General features: G+C 45.4%; 1 protein-coding gene across 4 annotated transcripts in view; it reads right to left on the bottom strand.

Moving 5' to 3' along the window:
- Chn2 (chimerin 2) overlaps positions 1-22,813 on the bottom strand; it is a 279,786-nt gene that overhangs the window by 16,128 nt on the left and 240,845 nt on the right. For 3 of the 4 annotated variants that reach the window (XM_021164052.3, XM_021164053.3, XM_029478202.2), the window contains exon 7: positions 11,954-12,031. In XM_021164052.3, the coding sequence (XP_021019711.1) occupies positions 11,954-12,031 (78 nt within the window). Of the gene's footprint in view, positions 1-11,953; positions 12,032-19,988; positions 20,171-22,813 lie in introns of those variants that run through there. The other variant, XM_021164054.3, reaches the window with a different exon arrangement.

A 22,813-nucleotide genomic window follows, 5' to 3' on the forward strand; every position in this document is an offset into this window, starting at 1 on the left:
TTAACAAACAAACAAACAAACCAATGTAACAAATACGATCCCAGTGCGGGAAGGTGAGTGCTTCCTGGGGAGAAGCTGCGGAACTGAGACTCCCGAAGAAAGGAGTGGTCCATCAATTCAGGAGCAGCACATCAATTTCTTTGTTCATCTACACAGGCTGGCAACCATGTCTACATAGTGGCAAGCCAAATCAGCCTTCCAATGGAACGCGAGGCTGAATGGCAAGAGGAAGAGAAAGCATGGCAATGAACATGAAGGAATGCCTATGGCCATGGAGCTGCGCAGTAAAACTATGCTATAATTGCCTTTCTGGTATGTTAGCTCATCGAGTTGCCCAGGACATTGTTCCTGTTCTGAAAAATATGGTGACACTGGTCTCAAAAATAGCTTTCACCTAAACGGAGAAGTGCATTTATGGCCATACCACCCTGAATGTGCCCGATCTCCTCTGCTCTTGGAAGCTAAATGGAGAAGTGTTCTGTTCGGGTATGAACCTACCCCCACGACAAAGCATTCCTGGCAGGAATGCAGAGAATCCATGAGGCACTTGCATTTTCAGAGGCCACTGCCATGACTCATTTCTAGGCCCACAGACACAGAACTCCAGACTACAAGAACCGTTGAGGAAAATGAGCCACTGAGAGCTGAACACATTCTGAGCTCAACAATCATTAATGTTTTAACGAGAAAATGTGCAAAAGGAGCCAGTCAATTTTGGCAGGAAAATTGATTATTAATATACTGTTGAAAGCCGGGCGTGGTGGCACATGCCTTTAATCCCAGCACTCAGGAGGCAGAGGCAGGCGGATTTCTGAGTTTGAGGCCAGCCTGGTCTACAGAGTGAGTTCCAGGACAGCCAGGGCTATACAGAGAAACCCTGCCTCGAAAAACAACAACAAAAACAAAACAAAACAAAACAAAAAAAAAACCAAGTTTTTTTTTATATGCCTCAGTACAGGGGAACACCAGGGTCAAGAAGTGGGAGTGGGTGGGTAAGGGAGTGGGGGCGGGAGGGTATGGGGGACTTTTGGGATAGCATTTGAAATGTAAATGAAGATAATACTTAATTTTAAAAAATCATAAAAAAATACTGTTAAAGTTGCACCACATGGCAAAATTAATGATAAGATACAAGAGAAATGGTATGACAGGGGGGCTACAGCAGAAAGGTGGGGCTGCTCCTATATTGAGAAAGGGGGAGGGGCACTTTCCACGATGGTCCTGGAAGGTAAAATGGGAGAAGAATAGGGCTTTGTAGGGGAAGGACAGGGAACAGTGGGGCAAAAGGAAGTATGGAGATGCTGTAGGAACAAAAGAGCTTGGTGTGACTAGGCAACTCAAGACTGAGGTGAGAGAGGAGGAGAGGACAAGGGGAGACAGGAAAAGGAAAGCCACAGGGGGCATCTCACACTTCCTTTGTGATGTGGATTTGGAGTAGGCTCAACAAGGTACTCCCAGAGGGCTAGAAGTAGAGAAGTGATGCTTTCTAGAGATTATTCTGAACCTGTGTTGAGCACGGGTGAGAGGGTGTCTGTCTCCCATGGAGCAGGCTTGGGAACTACTTAATAGTCTACTTGAGGAATGAGAGAGGCTCAAAGCAGTGTGCTGGCAGGAGAGATGGTAAGGGCCCACATTAGGCCTGTTTGCAAGACAGAATTTGTACAGTTTGCACATTACTAGGTGTTGACTTAGGTACAGGGAGGGAGAATGCATGTGGGCCTCGAGGGGGAGGGGTGATCTCTGGTTTCCCCCTAGGAACCAGGGGGATGGGGATGCCATTTGATGAGGTGGGGCAGATGCTCTTGTGGGGAGAAGTGTAGGCGTTGGCTTAGGCTAAAGATAATGTTCTGATGCCAATGTATTAGTTCAAGCAGGAAGTCACATGAAGTTGGTTGCTTAGAGGAGGAGTGGGGGCTGTAGAGATGCATGCGGCCATGCCTGAAAAAAATAGGTGATGTTTTAAGTTGGACAAATAAATGAATTAACAGGAATTAGGGGTAGAGAGCAGAAGGCAGGAAGCAAAAAGAGAGAGCTTGTTCCAGCCCTCCATTCCCCACTACTTAAAGATGACCAAGAGAATAAGGTCATTTCAGAAACCAGCAGGTAGAGACTGCTTTAGGGAAGGTGTGGGCTACCATGCTGAATGTTGGTAAGATACCCTATTAGGGAGGTACTAGATGCTGATTTAGGTATGGGGAAGACACTAGAGACCTTGTCAGGTATAGTCTCTTTGGAGATTGAACCCAGATTTAAGGGTTAAGTCTGAGCTGAAGAACAAGTAGAAAACCAAGATCCAGAGAAAAATATTGGAAAATCTGTGAAGGAGTTTGGCTAGTCAGGCCTGGTGGAGCTTGGCTAGTCAGGCCTGGTGGAGCTTGGCTAGTCAGGCCTGGTGGAGCTTGGCTAGTCAGGCCTGGTGGAGCTTGGCTAGCCAGGCCTGGTGGAGCTTGGCTAGCCAGGCCTGGTGGCTCATGGGGACTGAAGAAGGAGAACTGAAAGGTCAAAGTTCTCTGGGCAAGACCATCTCAAAAAACAAAGGAAAAGCCACTCCATCCAGTTAGTTCTGGCCACAAGTCCACGGGTACAGAGTCATCGCTGGAGTATGATAAATCTACCAGTGACCACACCCTCAAAAAAGAGAGATTCTTCCATCTCCAATAGTTATCAACTGCCAGTAATTCCCTGGAAAGGGAATCTGATCACATTCCATTTTATGCGTGTAATTTCTCAAAAAGAAAATTATAATAATAAAAAAAAACAACAAAAGCACAGTAAGAGCTAAAACATAAAAGGTGAATGACGTCTTAGGATGTAGCTCAGTGGCAGTTTAGCGTGCATGAGGTCTTAGTTTTTGTCCCCAGTACTACAGGAAGAAACTTGGCCATGATGTCACTCAAGGAAAGAGGACAGCACAGGGAGTTGGGGCCTCAAGAGACAATATTTTTAAAAGGTAGAAGTCACTGGGGCAAGTTGAAGTGTCAATAGTGATAATAGTCACTGCAGATGTACAACAGGGCAATGGATTGATATTAGTCACTGCAGATGGAGAACAGGGGCAAGTTGAACTGTCAATAGGTTTGGTACAAGTCATTGCAGATGCACAGCAACAGGGCAATGCACACAGAGGCATGAGGACTCCAAGGAGCTGTGAGAAGGTAGGGTGTTAGGAATGGACAGATGCAATACTGAAAGAGAAGAATACTTAAAACTTTCCAGGATCAGTAAAAGGCCCAGAAACATCAGATTAAGCAAACTGAAATGAGTCCCAAACAAAGTAAATAAAAAACAATCTATCTCAACACAGATTACGGCAAAGCTGCTCAAACCTGAGACCTGAAGACAGAGCCATAGCCAAGCCACTTACATGGAAAAGGATAGCACTTAGGGCGAAGACAGACTTTTTCTTCAGTAAAAATGAGATTAGAGGTCATAGCATAACTCCATCACATCGTGAGCCTAACTTTCATACCCACTTGATTATAGAGAAGGGTAAATTGATACTTTCTGATAGACAATGAGGAGTTTCAAGCCTCATGGGAAGAGATAAGGGATATGCTTCTAAGCGGGGCAGGAACCAGAGGAAGGAGTTCCCGCCAGGATGCAGCGGTGACTGAGAGGAAGAAAATGGGCCAGCCCCTCAGTTCTACCTGTGTAAGACATCAGCTCGAAGAAGAACCATTTCAGTGTCTTCAGAATAGAGTGGGAGATGGAAAGGACTGAACGCAGGAGAGAACGGAGGCCTTCCCTGAGCCTTAGAGTCTGGGAGATGTAAGAAGAGCTATTTATTAGCTGAGGGATGTTTTAAGTAATCACACACATAGTGGGTTTTTTGAGCATATAGAATAAAGGCACAGAATCTATACATTAAGAAAAATACACACAGGGGACAAATGACACACAGATTTGATCACGGCGATAAAAAGTAAGAAAGAGGAAAAGCAACGAAATCAGTGTGCATCTGTAAAATATTTATAGTTCTCTAGTGAGCACACTCAGGAAACACATACTTGTAGATGCCAGTTAACAAATATTTACAAGAAACACTCTCAAAACATAATACCAAGAGAAATATCACAACCAAAATGATGCACCTCAGAAATGCTAGTTAGCCAAGCGAACCCATTATAATAGTCAGGTACACTTATTTGCATGTTAAGCAATGAAAACAGCCTAACAATTAGTAAATTTTACCAGAAAGATATAACCACTTTGAGCTTATACGGATATGACAACTCCGTTTCAAAAATCTAAAGTAAACATGGGAAAATTTATAAGGGAAACGTTGACAATTCCACCATAATAATGAGTTCAACATGTATTTACAAAACCTGATGGATAGATGTAGTTATAGGAAAGGGACTTTGTACCCAATAATTCAAAGGACATGTGATTTTCAAAAAGCACACAGAACATTTACAAAATGTTCTGGCTGCTAACTATAATATGAACAAATCAAAAAAATAATAATACCACCACCTGGAGTGTACTGTGAAGGATGTGTTTGGTACCCAGCAGTGACAGGTGCACCTCAGGACGGTGTGCTGCTCACTTAGTGCGGGAGGGTGATGGAGGTAGGACAGCCATCCTATCACATTCACCTGTGATCTTCCCACCGCCTTATCATTTCTGTGGATCTCTGGTTCACATGCAGATTGCTGCTTGGAACCTTGCCCTGTCCTTGTCTATACAAAGTTGAAAGATATCAGGGAAGCAAGCATACCCTGCGTTCAAGGGCCTTGTCATCTACAAGGATAAATAGATAACGAAATGATCACATGTCAGGCAATGTACTTGCACGTGTGAGACATTCCAGGCCAGGAGAATGGCGAGAATAACCAAATCTTGCAAGAAAGAAGATAAAAGTGATTGTGTAGGGTTTTGACATATAGATAGACAGTCACCATACAGGGAACAGTGAGTGGGAAGGGACACAACTGTTGAGTGGGAGCACATGGGGATGAATAAGTGGGGACAATGTTTCAAGGTGTAACAGCATAGTGGAGGGCCTTGGAAGGTGAACTCAAGCCTCGAGAGGTGGGTTCAGGCCTGGGAGAGTGGACTCGGGCCTGGGAGGGTAGGCTTGGGTATTGAAACACATTCTTTTCTTGTGAAGGATGTAAAGAGAATGATGATACAAAGCTACCTCAATTGTAACCAGGGTATCGGGAACCTCGTTGGGGCTAAAGTCAAAGGGCAAGGTTCAGTGGTGGGGAAAGCAACTTCCGTGCTCACACCACACAGACAGGGGCTAAACTACAACTCTAAGTGCTTCCAGAAATGAGGGTCTGCTCGTCCCATGATTCCAAGCTTCACTTCTGCCGGCAGCCTACAACGTCCTCCAGCACACCAACCACACATACATACAGTGCTTATCAGCCCCGTCCTAAGAGCAAACAAATGTGGGGAGACTCCACAAGGAACAAGTCACTTTCTGTCCTTGCTTAGCCCACACAAGTAAAATAAAATTCGAACGAGGGGAGCGTTGAGTTAGACAAACATTATTTTAGGCCCACTGCCCAATTTCCTTTTGAGGATGGGCCACTGTTTATTTTTGTGGCTGGTGTGTTATTCTGTTTTCTTTTGGAACCTGAGGAGAGAACAGGCTGCAGCGAGTGCTGGGGGTGTGCTCACGCTGTTTGGGGTTGATGTCTGTCATCTGCCATCTCAGTGAAAGACCCCACACCTTAAAATGTCACCAAGCAGCCCTTTTTATTTTCTGGAATCTATTGATTTTTTTTTCAAAAATACCTTTTAAAGAGAAAGAACTTTTTTTTTTTCCAAAGTTGAGGGCAGTAATAACTAAAATACCCCAGACAGGAAGAAAATACTCCAGACAGGAAGAATGTTTGTCCAAGACTATTATACTGGGCATGGTCTGCCTAGAATTCAAAAACCACACCAAACAAGATGGTATTACCAGAGATAAGGCATGTTTGACAAATGGCCCAGGAATGGGCATGTCATAAAAACAGGAGGAAGAAAAGTTGTCTAGAGAGTCCTGGGCAGGCAGCAGGCATCTCCGCTTGGGTCTTTCAGGATGAGCAGGATGTTATTGTCTCACATTTGCTGAGTCTGGAAGGCAGGTCTCTCCAGTGGTTTTTGGAGCAAATGTTTTGATGGGCCAGCATAGACACTGCCCAAACATACAAGCAACTTGCCCAGTGTCCAGCTGTAAGCAAATGCTACTCTTGATGTGCTGGGCTAAGGAGAATCTACTTTTTCTTATCAGTTCATATCAGGGTTACTCAGCCTTATTCTTGCTAACATTTCTGGTCTGGAAAATTCATGGGTGTGGAGGCAGCTGTCTTGGCCACTACAGGGATTTATTTCCCCCCCCCCCCCCCCGGCATCTCTGACTGTCTACATACCAGAGGCTTACAGTATCCCTTAAAGGGTGGGCCATAAATGTCTCCAGACATTGCCAAGTGGTTCCTGGTGAGGGTCAATTCAAGCTTGAGATCACTGATACGGAACAAAACCATTTTGCCTCTATTAGCCATACTAAAACCAGGAAGCTGATTCTTTCGTTTTACTTGGAAAAGGACTCCAGGCCTAGAGCCACTTTCTAGGTTGTTTAATGTGCATAGAAGAGTGGCTTTGAGTTGGCAGAAGATCCTTCTCGACTCAGAGGTCTGGGTTTTGGAGGTCCAGGGTTCACTGTAGGAGGGGAAGCCAATTAGCCTCAGTTGTCCAGAAAGCTAATAGCACTGTCAAGGTGTCCAGGTTTCTGTGGAGAATTGTCCCCCGCTCCCCTCCCCCTGCCCCACTACCAATTTACTGTGTTTCCCACAATCGTGTGACAATGAACTCATGTTTTCCCTTTCTGCAGGAGCAGATGAAATTCTGACCTTGAAGTGAACCTTCTCAGATGTAAGGAGATAGCAGGAGGGAGCTATGCCATCTGTAACAGAGACACTTTCTGCTAGGCTCGCTGCACAGATGCTGTGAGAGGGGCCTGTGCTAAGACAGGCTCTAATGGGGGTGGTGGTGGGGCATCAAGGATCCCTAGAATCATTTGTTGGTAGCTGCCCGGGCATTTAAAATAGGATTAAAGATGTAGTCCTAAGGTGAAGCTTGAAGGCTTGGCCTTGTTGACACTAATACTTATGTTGAACTACAAGCAAGGGCTCAGCTTCAGGATCACCACTTCCGAGGCTGGTCAAGATGCAAGAGCAGGTGGCAGCAGCTGCACATTTGGAAGTGGAACTAAAGCATAGGAAAGAGAAGGTTTGGAAGTGGAACTATGCTTTGGAAAAGAGGGGGTTGTGTTTCTAAAACATCTCTGGGAATGCAGCCTTTCATAGATCTTTTTGAACTGAGATAGTCTTGTGCTAATTTTCCCCTTTGATTAACAATTACTTCCTGCTGAGGTCTATAGGACGCCATCCTGACATGGCTGGATGGTACCTGATCTCAGAAGTTAAGCAGGGTCAGACCTAGTGTATGCTTGTGTATGAGAAACAAGTGGCTCCCCCACTCCCTGGACATGGTCTCCCCTCCTCAGTGATGTAGACAGAGAGATGAATCACCCTGCTGTGGGCGCAGTCCTGGCCTCTCTGTATGTTATTGGTATACTTTGGCATGATGAAAACCACATCTTCATCTCCAGATGTTGCCAAATGTCCCTCTGTGGTCAAAAGCATCTTGGCTGTGAAGCCCTTGGCAGAAGAGTGGTCTTCTGTCTCCCTCAACACTTACTGGCAGCGGGCACACAGACAGCCTGTATTCTGTATTGGTGGAGTAAAGGCATAAATGGCTGAAGAACTCTCTTCTCTGGATAAGTTTCAAAAGGAGTCTCCTTGTATGAATTGTGACCACTGGTGCTCACTCTCGTGTCCCAAACAAAACACAAAGGTCTTATTTCTCTGGGTGGAAAGTGCCAGAATCGGGCATTTAGTCATTTGGAATAGTCCTTTTGAATTTTGTGTTCTCTGGATCTAGACAAAGTCCATAAAAAATTAAAATCAGTTAAGGACTTGCTAGGGTCAGACTCTGTGTTGGTAACTGATATCGCGAGGCTTCGTGGCTAAGCCATGTACTGGTGTGGCCTAATGTGGGCACCCTGGTAGGATTTGCATCAGAGCCCTTCTCCCTTCTGGGCTCTGCTGGTCTGTGAAGGGTTTGCAGTGACAGTGATGATGACATCCTAATGTGCACAAACAGACCAGCTAGGTGGGAATCAAGCTCTAAGTCACTTGGCCTCATAAGGCCCTTCTCTAAAAACAGTTTGCACACTTGATTGAAATTCCTGCTGTGAACATAGCTCCTTTATAACAGTGGTTTTCGACCTTCCTAATGCTGCAACCCTTTAATATTTTCTTTTTCCGTTGCTACTTCATAATGGTAATTTTGCTACTGTTATGAGTCATAGTGTCAATATATGTGTTTTCTGATTAGGTGACCCCTGTGAAAGGGTCATTCAATCCCAAAAGAGATCTCGACCCCCTAGGTTGGGAACCACTGCTTTAGATGAAGGTGTCATGTGACTAAGTCCCAGCAGATGTACAGCTTGGTCCTCGTGTGGGACCTCTAACAGCAGGAGCAGGGGCTGCTCTGACTCTGTTGCCTGGTGTTGGATCCTTTTCCCTTAACTGGATGGCCCTGTCAAGCCTCAATAGAAGATGTGCCAGTCCTACTATAACTTGATATGCTGAGGTGGGTTCATCTACATGGGAGGTCTCCCTTTCCTCTGAGGAGAAAGGGAGGGAGGCATAAGGGGAGAGCAGGTGAGAGGGAGGGATTGTGAGGGCAGGAGGGAGGGGAAGCTCCACTCCAATCACTATGTAAAGTAAATACATAAATTAATGAGAAAAATAAAATAGGACAATTGGATTAATTACGTCACCACTGAGACAAACAAGCTCCTCCTTTTATGCTAAGTACATACGTTATAGTTCAGATCTTAAATGTTACCCCTGAAACTCTTGTACTGGAGGTTTGGGCCTCAGTGATGATGCTACTGGGAGGCAGTAGAGACTTTAGGAGATAGAAAAAGTTTTCGTTATTGGAAGGAGTTAAATCATTGGGCATGTATCCTTGAGGATATTGGGATTCGGCCCTTTCCTGTTCCTCTGCTTGCTCCCTGACTGCCATGAGGTGAGCACCTTTGCTCTGACATGCACTTGATCCACAGTCTTACCTCAGTCTCACTTCAGGCCCCAGAAATGACAGAAGCAGGAGACAATGCACTGAAATCTCAGAAACCATGAGACAAAAAAATAACCTTTCCTCTTTTTAAGTGGATTTACTTCAGGTATTTTGTCACAGTGATAGAAAGCTGACCAATATAGGCCTTACATGAAGAGCAATAGTAGTTAATCACAGAGACCTAAGATAGGACCTCTGAATAACTTCCTATGTAGGTTTATCAGAAACCAGCTCTGAGTGGATCAACACAGCACTAGCAAGCAGTTTGAAAAGTACTTGAGTATTGGATGATACAAGGCATGACCCTAAAAGCTTTTGCATTGGTTGGATTTTATTTCTATGCAGTGTAGTTTGAAAAGCAGCTCTGCTCTGTTCTCTGGAGCATCTGAGAAGGGCACTTTCCCAGTGTTGTGTAATGTTCAGAGTTTCTATTCATTCCCCATAAAGTTCCTAAGTATGGCATGGATGAGGGTCCCCCTGCACCCCAGGAACAGACACGACTGGGAAAGCAGGCTTGTTGGGAGGTGAGGTGGCAGGATCTGCTGACAGATCCCTATCTCAGGTATGAATTCAGAAAGGTACAAGCCAAAGCTATTTGCTGATAAGTACAAAACCACAAATGTGCATTCTTGTTATTCAACACAGGCCTAGTGGTATATGTATGTAATTATCTTCCAATAATAAATCAAGAAAGATCCAGATTATAATTCATTAGAAGCCAACATAAATAAAAAGCAGATGTAAAATTTAGGTAGGAAATACAAATTACATGTAGTTAGTGGGACCCTTGGTGAAAGTCTGCTTTCTTCAGACAGTGACTTACTCCTAACAGCCGCACGGCTGTCTTTACAGCATGGACCTGTTTTTAGAATGTGTTCCCAACATTCTTGTAGTCAGCTGAGGGAAGAAAGAGGGTTAAAGGACCTAGGGTGGAAGGAAGGAATGAATAACAGAACAGTCAATGCCTCCTCCAGCCCCAGCCTCTCACTCTGAAGAACAGAGGCAGGAACAGTGTAACTGAAGCCACGATTGGTGGCCACAGCTCCTCCAGGGCTTTGAAGGTTTTAAAGATGCCCGTATAAGCCACAGATGAGAGGCATGGTCCTGTCTGTCTCACGGATCTGCCCTGGGACAACACAATATATTCTGTTTGGTTTTTCTTTCCTCTCTCCATGGCACACTGAGTGCTTTGTTCTTCTACCAATATATCTCGGGTGCAAAGTGAGGAGGTAAGATTCAACCGTCCTCTCCAAAGTGTCTTAAAAGTAATTTCCCGTCCAGAGATCTAAGTCAGAACAGACTGGCATTGGGTTCCAGGTACCAATGACTTACGGGCACATGTTTTTAGCTCACGGGGTATATCCCTCAAGGGGCTATTTCATGCTAAGGTACTCAAACTGCATCTTCAGAGCAAAGTCACTGGAATTTTGGAGAGGAAGGAAAGGGATTTGCAAATCCAGCAAGACCCATCCTGTCATGCCTGGGAGTGTGTCCACAGGATACCCAAAACAGAGGTTTCTGCCAAAAGTCAGAAAAACACCGTCTTAAGGAATGAGAGGATCACAGAGGTTAAGATAGAAAATCATAAGGAGGAAATAAATACGGACATTTCATACTCCAAATCAGACCTTTTGCCATTCAGTAATGGGAGAAAGATTAAGATGGAAGATACCCCAAGATCCTCTCCAGCTCATAGCTAAATGCATCGGACTGAAGGCTTCCATTCCTTCCTTTAAGGATAGCAAGCAAAGGCCCAAGCTTCGTGATCCCTACACCCAGAGGCAGAGAGACAGACTGGACTATGGAATGGAAATGAATAATTGCATACATATCCCTAGGAAGGGCTGACCCCCTCCTCAGCAGCAGGAGCGGAAATGGATCCCTTTCCCTGCTGTTCAATTGCATTCCCACAATCAGTGGTCTCAAAAGGAAAGAATTCAACAGAGAAGGCAAGCCCCAGTTTGATTCTCTGCCTATTCTTTTCCTCCCGAATTCTGCATCTGAAAATCCCCCCAGCTCCACAGAGCATCACCCATTTGCTGAGGCAAATCTCTAACATGGTCCTGTCCCTCCTTCCCACAGCAGCGTCCCATTTTCACAGTTTGTCATTGGCTTCCCCTATGAACATTTCTTGGACAACATAGCAGGACAAAAGAAACAGACCCTAACTTTCTGGTGGCAGCTCACATCCAGAGCTAGTCTAAAAGGAAGATAGTTCATGGGAAAAGCCACTTAAACTCCCACCGGATCTCCCTATCTTTTTGTTTAGTCTGGAGGGCAGGGTCAAGCTTAGCCAGGCTACACCGTGCCCCTGACCCCAAAGTGCGCACACAAGCTAGTGAATGGGTTCTCTCCTCATGACATCTGCAGCTGTCTACACAGAAACAAGCGCCTTAGAATCACTGAGAACAAAAGACAGAACAGCAATCGTGAACCAGACAACTGTTTGCACTGTCCTGTGGATGCCAGTGACCCCACTTCTGGGTGGAAAAGTACTGCTAGGTTTTGTGCAGAGCACTTCTAAATACTACCAACTGGGGCATCCCCCGCTGCCTTCTCACTGGGCATGGAAGACTGAAGAGGAAGTGGGCCTGGGTCCCAGAACCAAGTCAATACCCGTGCAGGTATGAAGGGCAGCAGTGCAGAGCCAGCTGCTCCAGCCTCCACTCTGACACAAGGCAGCAGGGTTATGTGGAAAACCCAGGAATCTGCGGCTGCCTGCCTTTATGACCACATGGAAGTGATCAAGGATCCTCTCCCACTCCCACCCCCTTCTCAGGGCAGCAGAGAGGATGCAGACTCTTACCTTGAAGTTGTGTGTCTTCTCATAGTTGAAGTGGTTGTCGTTGTGTGTGAGGGCAGCTCTTCGGACCAGTGAAGAGATCTGTGAACAGGCAAAGAGCTTGAGAGGAGACCAGAGAAAGCCACCTTTGAGCCCCACCTTGACCCCAAATGCAATGGCCAGCAGCTCTTGGCGCTTCCTGCTGGGCTTGGACTTCCGAACCACAGCACATTTTCTCTCATTTTCTAGCCACAGTTCCTGAGAGCACATGGCACTTGGAGCTCAGCTCTCCTGGGCTTCTCCTGCGGCAGCTCTCTGGAGCCAGCAGGGTTTGGGGACTGCCGCTAATGCTGTGCAGCAGACTTGAGGCAGCTGTGTTCTGTCTGTACAGGCCTGAGGGGCATGTGACCTGGAAGGGACTGTTTGAGCGATGGAGGGGGCTCTGGCTGAATGGGATGGGCCTGCTTTGTGCTGGTTCTTAAGGCCGCATCGCCGGGGCCTGAAACAATAGCACACATTCATATATAGCAGCCTCCAGGGTATCCAGTCAGCACAGGGGATCCGGGGAGGCAGCAATGTCTGCCGTACACACAGACAGACAGACAGACAGACACACGCGCACACACAGTCATTGTGATGTTCAAAGTCAAAGCTGTGTCCATTATTCTGGGCCTATGAACCTCGTTCTGGGCTGACCTCCGGCAGACTAAACCTTTAACCCAGAGGATTCCTTAGTCTTAAAGTGATAAAGTCACATCTATCTTAGAAAAGCTGTCTGCAACTCTTTATTTATAAAAACCTTCTCTTTATTCTTATGCATTTATCGAACTGCAACGGTCTGAGTCCAAGCAGTTCATGGGAGACGTGCAAAAAGCATTTGGTTATGGGCTCAGCCATCTCCGAGGTGAGAAGGTCAGAAGCGGGCTGCTACACTGCAGGATTCTTCCCTCTTCCCTCACCCCCCCCCCCACTCTGCAGAAATCCCACAATGGTACTAAATCCCCTTAACTAAAACCCAAACATCACTTGTTTTTCTTTAAAACAAAGCATCTCAGATGAGCATTTTGTTGGCGCCCCAGCCTATCTTAACGCCCCCTTTGCTTTTAAAAGCATTGGATGGTCTCCTCTGGGAGCACAATTTTGGTCCCAAATCTCTCCATTAATAGAAGTGGGGGATTGTGATGTCTTGGGAGTTCTTTAAAGCTGCTAATGCCAGACAGACAGTAGAATCAATACTTTAGGAGCTAGAAAGCCAGGAGGCTAGAGGAGAGAGATATGGATGATTCTAGAATTTCATCCTGTATAGCAAGAGACCTGGCCTGCGGTCAGAGCAGAGCCCCTCCAAGTTGCCCTGGGTCAATTCACCAGACCAGTCCTTTCCCTGTGTGAGTCTCCACTTCCGTGTCCCATCATTTCAGCTTGGTTCAGAAGTCCATTCTCCCATCTCACGTTGCTGCCTTTTATCCGAAACAGCAGCTGATGTTTCTGTCACCCACAGGAACTTACGCTCACAATGGACTGAAGTGCATCTACTCATTTCATCTCCAGCAGATGGGTATGAGGGCTGGGATATTTATGCCCAAAAGACTGAGCCACTGAGAGGTAACATAATTTGCTGAAGGATACATATCTCACATCAGTAACAGAATCAAGACTAGAGTGGAAAACATCTTGCAGCCCCTGAGTTCTGGGATACGGTACTCAACTGCTAGATCTTGTATCCACATCCCCACATCCCCAAATCCCCAAACACTCTACCTCAGATACTAACTCTGCCTCTTCCTGTCATTCTCTCACAGTCACTGTGATCAGCACAGCCGCTCGACACCCACTGTCTTCCCTTCCCTGTGATGAGAGAATGCCGGGGCTTCTCCAAGCTGATGCACATGCTCTCGAGATGCAGCTCATCTCCTCTCCCTCCACAGATCCTAGAAAATCTTTTCCACCATATTCAGCTTCTCCATGTGGTAGCTCGTGGTCTCCACTAGAGTCTTACTGAACACACCGACATTTGATTCTAACTCAAGGGCCACGTTTGCGAAGCAAACGTTCCCAGATTCCCCACTGGAAGAGTGCTCTGCCTTTGGGGTTCCAGTCTTTATTGCATTTATAACTGCCTTGTATTAGAGATCAGTGGCCGCTCTGACCCCCTATTAGACCAGGAGCTCAGGAAATGCCCCTGTGCCCTGTCACCTTTGGTTCTCCCTGCAAGGCTCTAATGGGGATTCTTTGCTCGAGCAGCAAAAGAACAAATACAGCCCTAGTACATGGAAAAAGCCAGAAATCTAGAAAAAGGGGAACAAGCATGCCTCACATAATCTCACATTCATTTTAAGATCATCACTGCCCCTACACCCAGCTTCTGAGGACTAGGACCACCCAAGGCTGCTCTCTTCTAATGGCTCCTTTCCTGGATTCAGTTTTAAAGTTAAGTTGTCCCTGAAGGAGCTGAATGGAGGTTTGGTATACTTTACAAGTGTTTCTAGGCTTAGCCTAAAGGTAAAAACTTGGAGGCTGAAGTAAAAGATCTTGTCTCAAATGTTCATTGTTAGTAAACGAACAGAGACTCTTGGATACAAAAGCTTGTTCTTCAGTGTCTGATAGGCCAAGTGTCTGATTATACCATTGGAGAATCAGATTAAATAACCCTTTATATGGGAAGCGGGCAGAAGAGCATCTCCTCCTCCTTGTGGTGTACTGTTATTGAATATAAATTTAATTTGTTGAATATAAGATTTAATTTGTTCTCTTGTGTGTCATACTTGTAACCAGCATTTTTAATTTCTATTCATGACAGTGACTTCGCCTTTCTTGAACAGTTTCCAGAGCCTTTACCCAAACACAAGATGCCTTCAGCCTCAGGCAGGCACCACATACACAGTCCTTCTGTGAGTCCTCTTTACAGGGAGCGTCAGCTTCCCAAGAGAATAGCAGCTTCAGTGGTCACCCCAGTCACCCTCTTACTACTGAAAAATGCTTACAAGAATCTCTTGGGATCATCACTGCCCCCTGCCTCCAGGAAACCCCTCCCACAGGGCTCTTTATCTGCACATCACAGGAAGATCCTCAGCCTTTACAACCCCCAAGGCACTGGCCTCAACACACAATGGATGCTGACAGAAATCTTCAGATCTACTCTTGCCTATAAGGAGACCAGGCACTTTCTCTCTGTGTTCTTCTTAAACCAGGGATTCTCCCTGGACCTGACATTTGAGTCAGTTCAGTCTTCATCCTGAGGGGCTGTGCTGTGTGGTATAAGCTGTTTGGCAGCTTGTGCTCTCTCTTCACTAGATGCCCATAGAAACCCCGCTATGATGGCTGAAGGATATTGCTGAATAATGCCCAGCCTGCTACTGTGGGTCTTGCCTGTCTTACATTAATATCATAAACATTCGAGTGTGCTTGCTAAATGCCAGGGCCTGTGCTAAATACATCTCATGTTTGAATTCACTAAAGATTTATAAGCCTACAGTGTGGTACTGTTCTAATTCCTTCTATTCTACAGAGGAAAACACATGAACAATGAGCTTAAATTCCAAGGCCTCAAATCTGACAGGTGGGCAGTCTGCTATATCTAAGGAAATCTAGGCTTTCCCTTCCACCAAGGCCAGCCTGGTCTACAGAGTGAGTTCCAGGACAGCCAGGGCTACACAGAGAAACCCTGTCTTGAGAAAAAAAAAAAAAAGTACACATAGCAAAGATTTACCATTTGGCCACTTTAACACAAGCAGCCTGGCGTGTGGTCTGGAGGGGTTTTCGCCCTCCCCATGTCCTCTCAGAAGAAGTGTCTACTGATGACTCCCTAGGCAGTTAAGTGCAGCTATAAATACGCAACGGATACGCTCAGTACATCCCGATTCCCACCCTCCCCATAATGAGAATTGGAATCCTATGTTTAGAGTCTCTCTCTGATGTTTTTCTCCATGTTCAGAATCTTGCATCTAGGAAGGAGTCCAGGAGCAAGAACGCCATGAGATGTTGTCAGATGAATAAGGGAGAGGATGGGTAAGTTGCTGAAAAGATGTGAGGACCAGCCATTTGGGATGCTTAGCATCACAGAGGAAGTGAGGACCTTACATGTTTATGAGATCACTGGCTGCTTCCCCACTCATTCTTAACAAGCCGATCTCTCAGTCTCCAGCAGACATGACCCTCAGACCTTACCTGAAGATTTCTGAAGTAGTGATTTACCATTGGCTTATTATTGTCCTACAGACTACAAGTGTGTCCTGGTGATGCATTTTAAAGAGGCGTGTTGAAGAGTGCATGTTGGTCCCTTCACTCTAGCCCCAATGTTTGTACTCATGGGTCCTTTACACTTCTTTGCTAGTGTCTGGGTCTTCCTTAAGTGTTCACCAAGTCACATCCATCTACAACCACTATCCTGACTCTACTGCTCTTGCTGCCTCCTGGCAGTGCAGGAAATGAAGCTCCTGATTACACATGCTGGCCAGGGAGCCACAAGGCGAGGTCCCTACTATCCTGGTGTTTGTGGTGATTAGAATATTTACCATTGGGTTATTATTTTCCTACAGACCCCCAGAGTGTCCCAGTGATGTCTGGGGAGAAAATAGTTGATGACTTATGAAAGGTCTGAATGGAGCCAGTGATTCTATTTCCAGCAGTCTCTTAGGCAGCTCTGAAGACAAAGATTTAAATAGATGTGTGTGTGTGTATGTGTGTGTGTGTGTCTGTGTGTCTGTGTGCGCACGCACCGAGCCAAGGCAGAGGCAAAGAGAGAGGGAGAGAAAGGGAGAGATAGACAGAGATTAACCAAACTATTGAAAACTGAGAAAATACTAAAACATTCAATATAGGGAAAAGGTGAATGAATGATGAACAATGGTCCAGTCAGCATCATATACCATGTAATGAGTTATTACATACATATTAACCAAGGTGATCAAAGTAGCCTCAGATGAGAGGATCCACCCACACAGATTGTCAGGGGAGAAGCAGTCTGTTGAACCAGAGACAGGCATGTTCCCCATTTTAGTAAATGAAATGGACCAAAATATTTTCCTCACCCCCAACTTTGGAACATAAGCAATAATTTCTCTTGATGGAGAATTGTCACAGACCTCTAGTTTCTTCTATATTTTTCTGCATTTTCTATAATTATAGCTAGTTCTATTAAATAACAATTATTTTCGAAAACTATATTGTATGGCTTTGTGAGTCATGTGGATATATATACATATATACATACACACACACACACACACACACACATATATATATATATATATATATTCATATCTGAACTACACTTAGTGTTCATTCTAAAACTTCTTTTTCTTTGGGAGAAAGAACCCAAGCTCTGTGGCCCATTACTACATAGTTATTGAACAAGATCTAGAAATAGATCCAAGGTCTAATTCTCCTGTCTGAAATTTACAGAGCTCCTCACAGCTACAGAGTTCCCTGGGAGAAAACCATACACTGATATCCTGGTACTCTTCCTGGTTCACTTTTAAGAATACCAGGCCCGGGAAATCTGTCTCCCTAACACTCCCCCCGATGATGCTGGTGTGGCTGGCTCTGGAACCCCTGACTTATGCTTTTCATTCAGCCTGTGGCATTATCTAATACGGACCACATAGGGGACAGGTAAACACCCAACACCGTCTCAAGGCTCCCCCTCAGAATGAACACGCCCAGCTTTCTGAAGAGAGAGCCCTGTGCCTTAGACATCTTCCAGGGAAAGCAATGTGCTTCTAGAATCCAGAGTCCTCACTCACAGGCATCTCAAGTGCTTCAACTTATGCAGACTATTAGAAAAGAGGGAAGGATAAAAAAAATTGCTATTGAAGAAACAGTTCCTCCCCAACGGAATCAATATCTTTTAAATATCAAGTCACGGTTCTATATATATAGAGAGAGATATACACCATCCCATTTCACTCTGCTTCTTGAAACCTCTATCGACTCTATTGACTCTTAAGAGAAAAGCAAAAATCCATACCATAGTTTCCCACAGGGTTGGCTGGCCCCTGCCACTGCCCAGCCTTTCCTCTCACCACTTCCCTGATGTTACCTGGAGGACTGATAACCAACCATACACCTAGCAGCGTGGTTTTGAAGTTATAAATCATGAGCATCCCCCAAGCTGGCTGGCTTTATGAGCTCAGGCTCTCTGCATACTTTTCATCACAATTAAAGGTCATGTCATGTCACTTGGCACCAAGCAGCTCCCCACTGCGACTTACCCAGCTCCTCACTGCATCTTACCCAAACTAATGTTCCCAGACAAACTCTCTCTGAAGGCAAAGAGACCACCATAGAGCCTTATTACTGTCACTTTCAAACACTGATACAAAATCCAGGGTCTGTGATCTTTACGGTGTCTTCTGGATTGTGGTATCCAGTTGTTGTCATTACAAGAGGAAGCCCTGGAAGTGGGGGTGAGGATCTGTGTGTAGATCAGGCTCAGAGTCAGGAGGCCTAAGGAATAAGACTAGGTAGGTTTAGGGCTTGAGAAATGTCATTCTGTACCTTGGAAGTAATAAATATAATCTATTATTTATCTATCTATCTATCTATCTATCTATCTATCTATCTATCTATCTATCTATCTATCTATCATCTATCTATCTATCATCTATCTATCTATCATCTATCTATCTATCAATCAATCATCTATCTATCTATCTATCTATCTATCTATCTAATCTACCTACCTACCTACCTATTTATCATCTATCATCTACTTATAAACTGTCTAATTTTGATGTCTTTCTTATTAGCAAGGTAGGATTGATGTCATTATTCTCTCTTTGTAGGCCAGAAGGCTGTGGTGCTCTGAAGTATGTCTTTGGAGTTAGGCTCAGGAACCTTCATAGCCTTTCCCATGGAAATTCCTGGATTTTCAGTGTTACAGATGAGCACTCTACTGACACAAGGACTAATTTCCCTTCTTCTTTCCTGAGAGCTCTTTAGAATAAAAATTTCCAATACTTAGAAATGTAACTTGAAAACCACCTGTGGTACATCTATGGACTCTACTCCAGCATGCTGCAGGCCTTGGCTTAGCCCCCAAGAAAGCTGTATTTTGTGAAAAATGAATACACTCACTTTTCAAAAGTGTTTTCAGTTCACAACCGTGTATCAAGCTGACTTCTGACTCTGTAAAGATCCAGCACGCTCTCTTCTCCTCTGTACACTGTGGCTTCCTTACCCATGAGTCTAGGGAGCAAGGCCTGGGTGATGACCTGGGCGGCCCATGTCCTCCGAGCTCTACCCCACTCATCCCATTGCTGTAACTGAGTGTGATGAAGGCTGCTACATTAGGACCAGGCTTCTTCTTTCTCTCTCTGCATCCTGACTCCCACGTGAGTAACTCTGCTCCACCATGCCCTTTCTCACCTCGCTACTCTGCCCAAGTACAGGCCTAGAAACAATGGAGCCAAGTAACCAGAGACCAAAAATCTCTGCAACCATGAGCACAAATAATCTTTTCATCTTAGGCACGTTGTCATAGTAACAGAGAGCTATCACACTTGAAATAAGCCCAAATTGCTGAGCAAGAATCAAAAGTGTATCTTTTCTTTCATCAACACTGCTAATCCAGACTGCTTGACCCTGTGGACACTGAGCGCTCTCTCCTACTGTGAAATAAACCCTCCCTGTTCGTTCTAAGAGCTGCCTGGAGTGTTCAACTTGCTTCATTGCTTGTGGATTCTGTGTCTGAAACGGGAGGGAGACAAAGCCAACCAAGTCACTAGACTGCAGGCTGGTTTCTCAATTGTGGAAGAACTGAGCGAGGCTGGGGTAGGCACCTGCACCCTTCCCACCATGCCCTAGCTAAAGCTCAACAATACTGCTTCCAATGCACACATCTAAATGCCAGGTTTCATACCTGACCCAGCTCGTGCCTGGCGCTGCTTCTAACCTCCAGCCCTGTGGCTTGTGGTCCCCGGTGGAGAGGCCTTGGCTTTGATGGCACAGCCCCAGGTGCTACCCTAATCATCCTCTTGGATAAATGTGGGAACATGACCTCCAAGGAGGGGTTTCAACCTCCTCCTAGGATTTGCTTCACTTTACTGAGCACAGCATTCACCTTACACTGAAGGGCCATTCAGACTTCTCATAGGCCAGAGAACCTCAGCGGCAGCAGACAATGGCTGGATTGCTGATACAAAGCTGTAATTGATATCTCTTCTATATGACCTGTCCCGCTGTTTTTACAGAGTCCAGTGTCAGAGATGATGGCTGACAACTGATGTTTCCTAGACATTTTGATGTCGAAACAAGGATACTCCACACTATGGACAAAGCACTAGGGGACACGCCACGGATCATACATTTCAGCAGACAGTTGACTTGTAGGGCAGCTGGGTGACTAGCAATGAGCTTCACATCAGAGCCTGTCCTTAAAGGAGACCTTTAATCATCTTAGCCAAATTTCTCCAGTGCTGAACCTACCAAAGCATGGCAGGGGTATCTTTAGGGAGATGGAACACTGCCATCGAAAGGCGTGTCATAAACCATTAGGGATTATGATGCAAAAGCTAAACTACAAGCAAGCCATGTGCAGGCCAAGGGGAGCAGCTGCCAGCCAGGGCCCAGCTGCTGGTGTCCCCTTGTTCTCTGTCCTTCTCGTGTTCCATATTTGTCTCCTCTCTTTGTAGTTTTGTGTTGTCATGTGACTCTTCACCTCTGGCCAAAAGATTAACTGCCTTATGGGTTTTATTACAAAGCAGAACCCAGGTGTCCTCCTCTGACTCTTGCTCTGTCCCTGTCACTGTTACCTAGTTGAGCCAGATAAATTTCTTCTGGAAGCTATACAGTTACCAAATGGCTTTTTTTGGAGGGGGGGGGCTAAGGAATGACAATTTTCAGAGCAGCATTGCAGAATGTGTCTGAGAGAGCTCTGGGGTTTAATAGACCGTTCATTGCTCTGCAGGTGGAGTATGCCTGTTTTTGTCTAAGAGGGGGGGATGAAGGTAACCCACTGGTTTCTGTGTATGAACAGTCCCAGATTCAAATGACAGAGATGCTTGTTAAATAGTTTTTCATTTTGTCACAAATAAAAACATCTCCAATCCCTACTGTGCTTTGTACAGTGAACAATCACCCAAACAAAACACCCTTTGATGCCACTCCCAGCTGCGCGGCTGAGGCTCACCCAGTATAGAGGACTCAGTATTCTGAACTGCATATAGAGACTTGTGCATTCCACATAGAATTTCAGCTTACTTCTGGCCTCTGTAGTGGGTGGAGGCTGGGATTTTCAGACTCTACCATTTGGTAAAACCAGCAGAAGGCCAAGTCTGTGGCCCCAGGGGAGTCAGAGTGTGGTGATGTTCCACGGCCACAGTTGTGGCTACAGCTCTGTGAAGAGCACGGGTCACACCAACATGCAAGGCCAACTCTTCCAGGACAAGACAGTTCATTCTGAAAGGACCACAAGTAATTTGACCTTGGCCCGTTTTTAAGGCAAGAAAATTATTCTTGGATAAACTGCAGAAACATATCTTGTCCCTTCTCTTCTTCAGCCAATCTTTCTAAAGTAGCCATTGTTTATCAAGAACACGGTTAGGCGAGTGAACAGGGAGAGGGATGTCAGTAAGCAGACAGTAAACACAGAGGGTGATGAGCTAGAAAGTCACTACAGAGAAACATAGAGCAAGGTCTTAAGGTCTAGGAGATGCTCAGTAGCTGCCGGGTAATGAGCCTGCAGTGCAAGGAGGAGGACAGGAGTGTGAGTGAGTCCAAAGAAGCCACATACAATCGGGTGTGCAGCACACATCTGTAATCTCAGTACTCCTGTGGAAGAAGAGGCAGAGAGAGGAGAATTCTTAAAAGTTTGAAGGTCAGCTAGCCTGGACTATAAAGTGGTGAGCGTCAAAAAAGTCAGAGCCTGTCTCAGATAGAGTAGAAGTCCAGGGTTGACACCTAAGGACCTAAGGTTGTCGCCTTTGACCTGCACATCCATGCCATGGCACACACACACACATACACACACACTTGCACGCACACACACACTCACTTGCACACACACACACGCACACACTCACATGCATATACATACATACGCACAGGCACACACAAAGACACATATAGCCACATGTAGACACACCCACATGCACACGCACACATGCAGAACAGAGGTAGTAGTGACTGATGTTGTAAACTTAGAAACAGTGAAGGGCTCCCCTGCTCAGATTTTCTTGTTAGCAGCGGAGGCTGAAGCTAGGCCTGTTGGATTGGGGTTTCAGCTTCAGCTTTTTCCCCCTGGTTGAGAAACTGTGTCAAGTATCTCAACTCTTTGTGCCTCATTATCTCAAGGTTCCCTGCACAGCACAATAGTAGGTCCCCACAGTCAGGAGGCTCTGGACCTGTAGGGCTTCGTATTCCAGTGTATGCAACTAAATCTGGACTTTTAAACATGGATTCTGGGTTCTAAATCCAAGTTCTTAAGCTTGTTCGAAAAGCACTTTGCTGGGGCTGGAGAGATGGCTCAGTGGTTAAGAGCACTGACTGCTCTTTCAGAGGTCCTGAGTTCAATTCCCAGCAACCACATGGTGCCTCACAACCATCTGTAATGGGATTAAATAGCCTCTTCTGGTAGACAGAGACAGTATACTCACATACATAAAATAAATAAATCTTTAAAAATCAAACAAACAAGAAAGAAAGCATTTTGCTGACTGGCCAACTTCTACACCACACATGAAGGCATCAAATCTATTTTCCTTAAAATACATAGCTATTTCAAGTTATTGTGTGGCAAAGTTAGAGAATTCCATATACATCCCTATCTTTCAGGGTTATAGATTACCGGTGTTTTAAACAGATTAGTATTTTTGAGATTTGTCTGTGCCCATATAAAACCAATAAATAATGTGTGGGAGACTCGGTGCTTAATGGCAGGAGGGTTGT

Source organism: Mus caroli, unplaced genomic scaffold, assembly GCF_978045245.1.
Source record: "Mus caroli unplaced genomic scaffold, Mus_caroli_1 scaffold_7, whole genome shotgun sequence".
In the NCBI taxonomy this organism is placed as follows: Eukaryota; Metazoa; Chordata; class Mammalia; order Rodentia; family Muridae; genus Mus; species Mus caroli.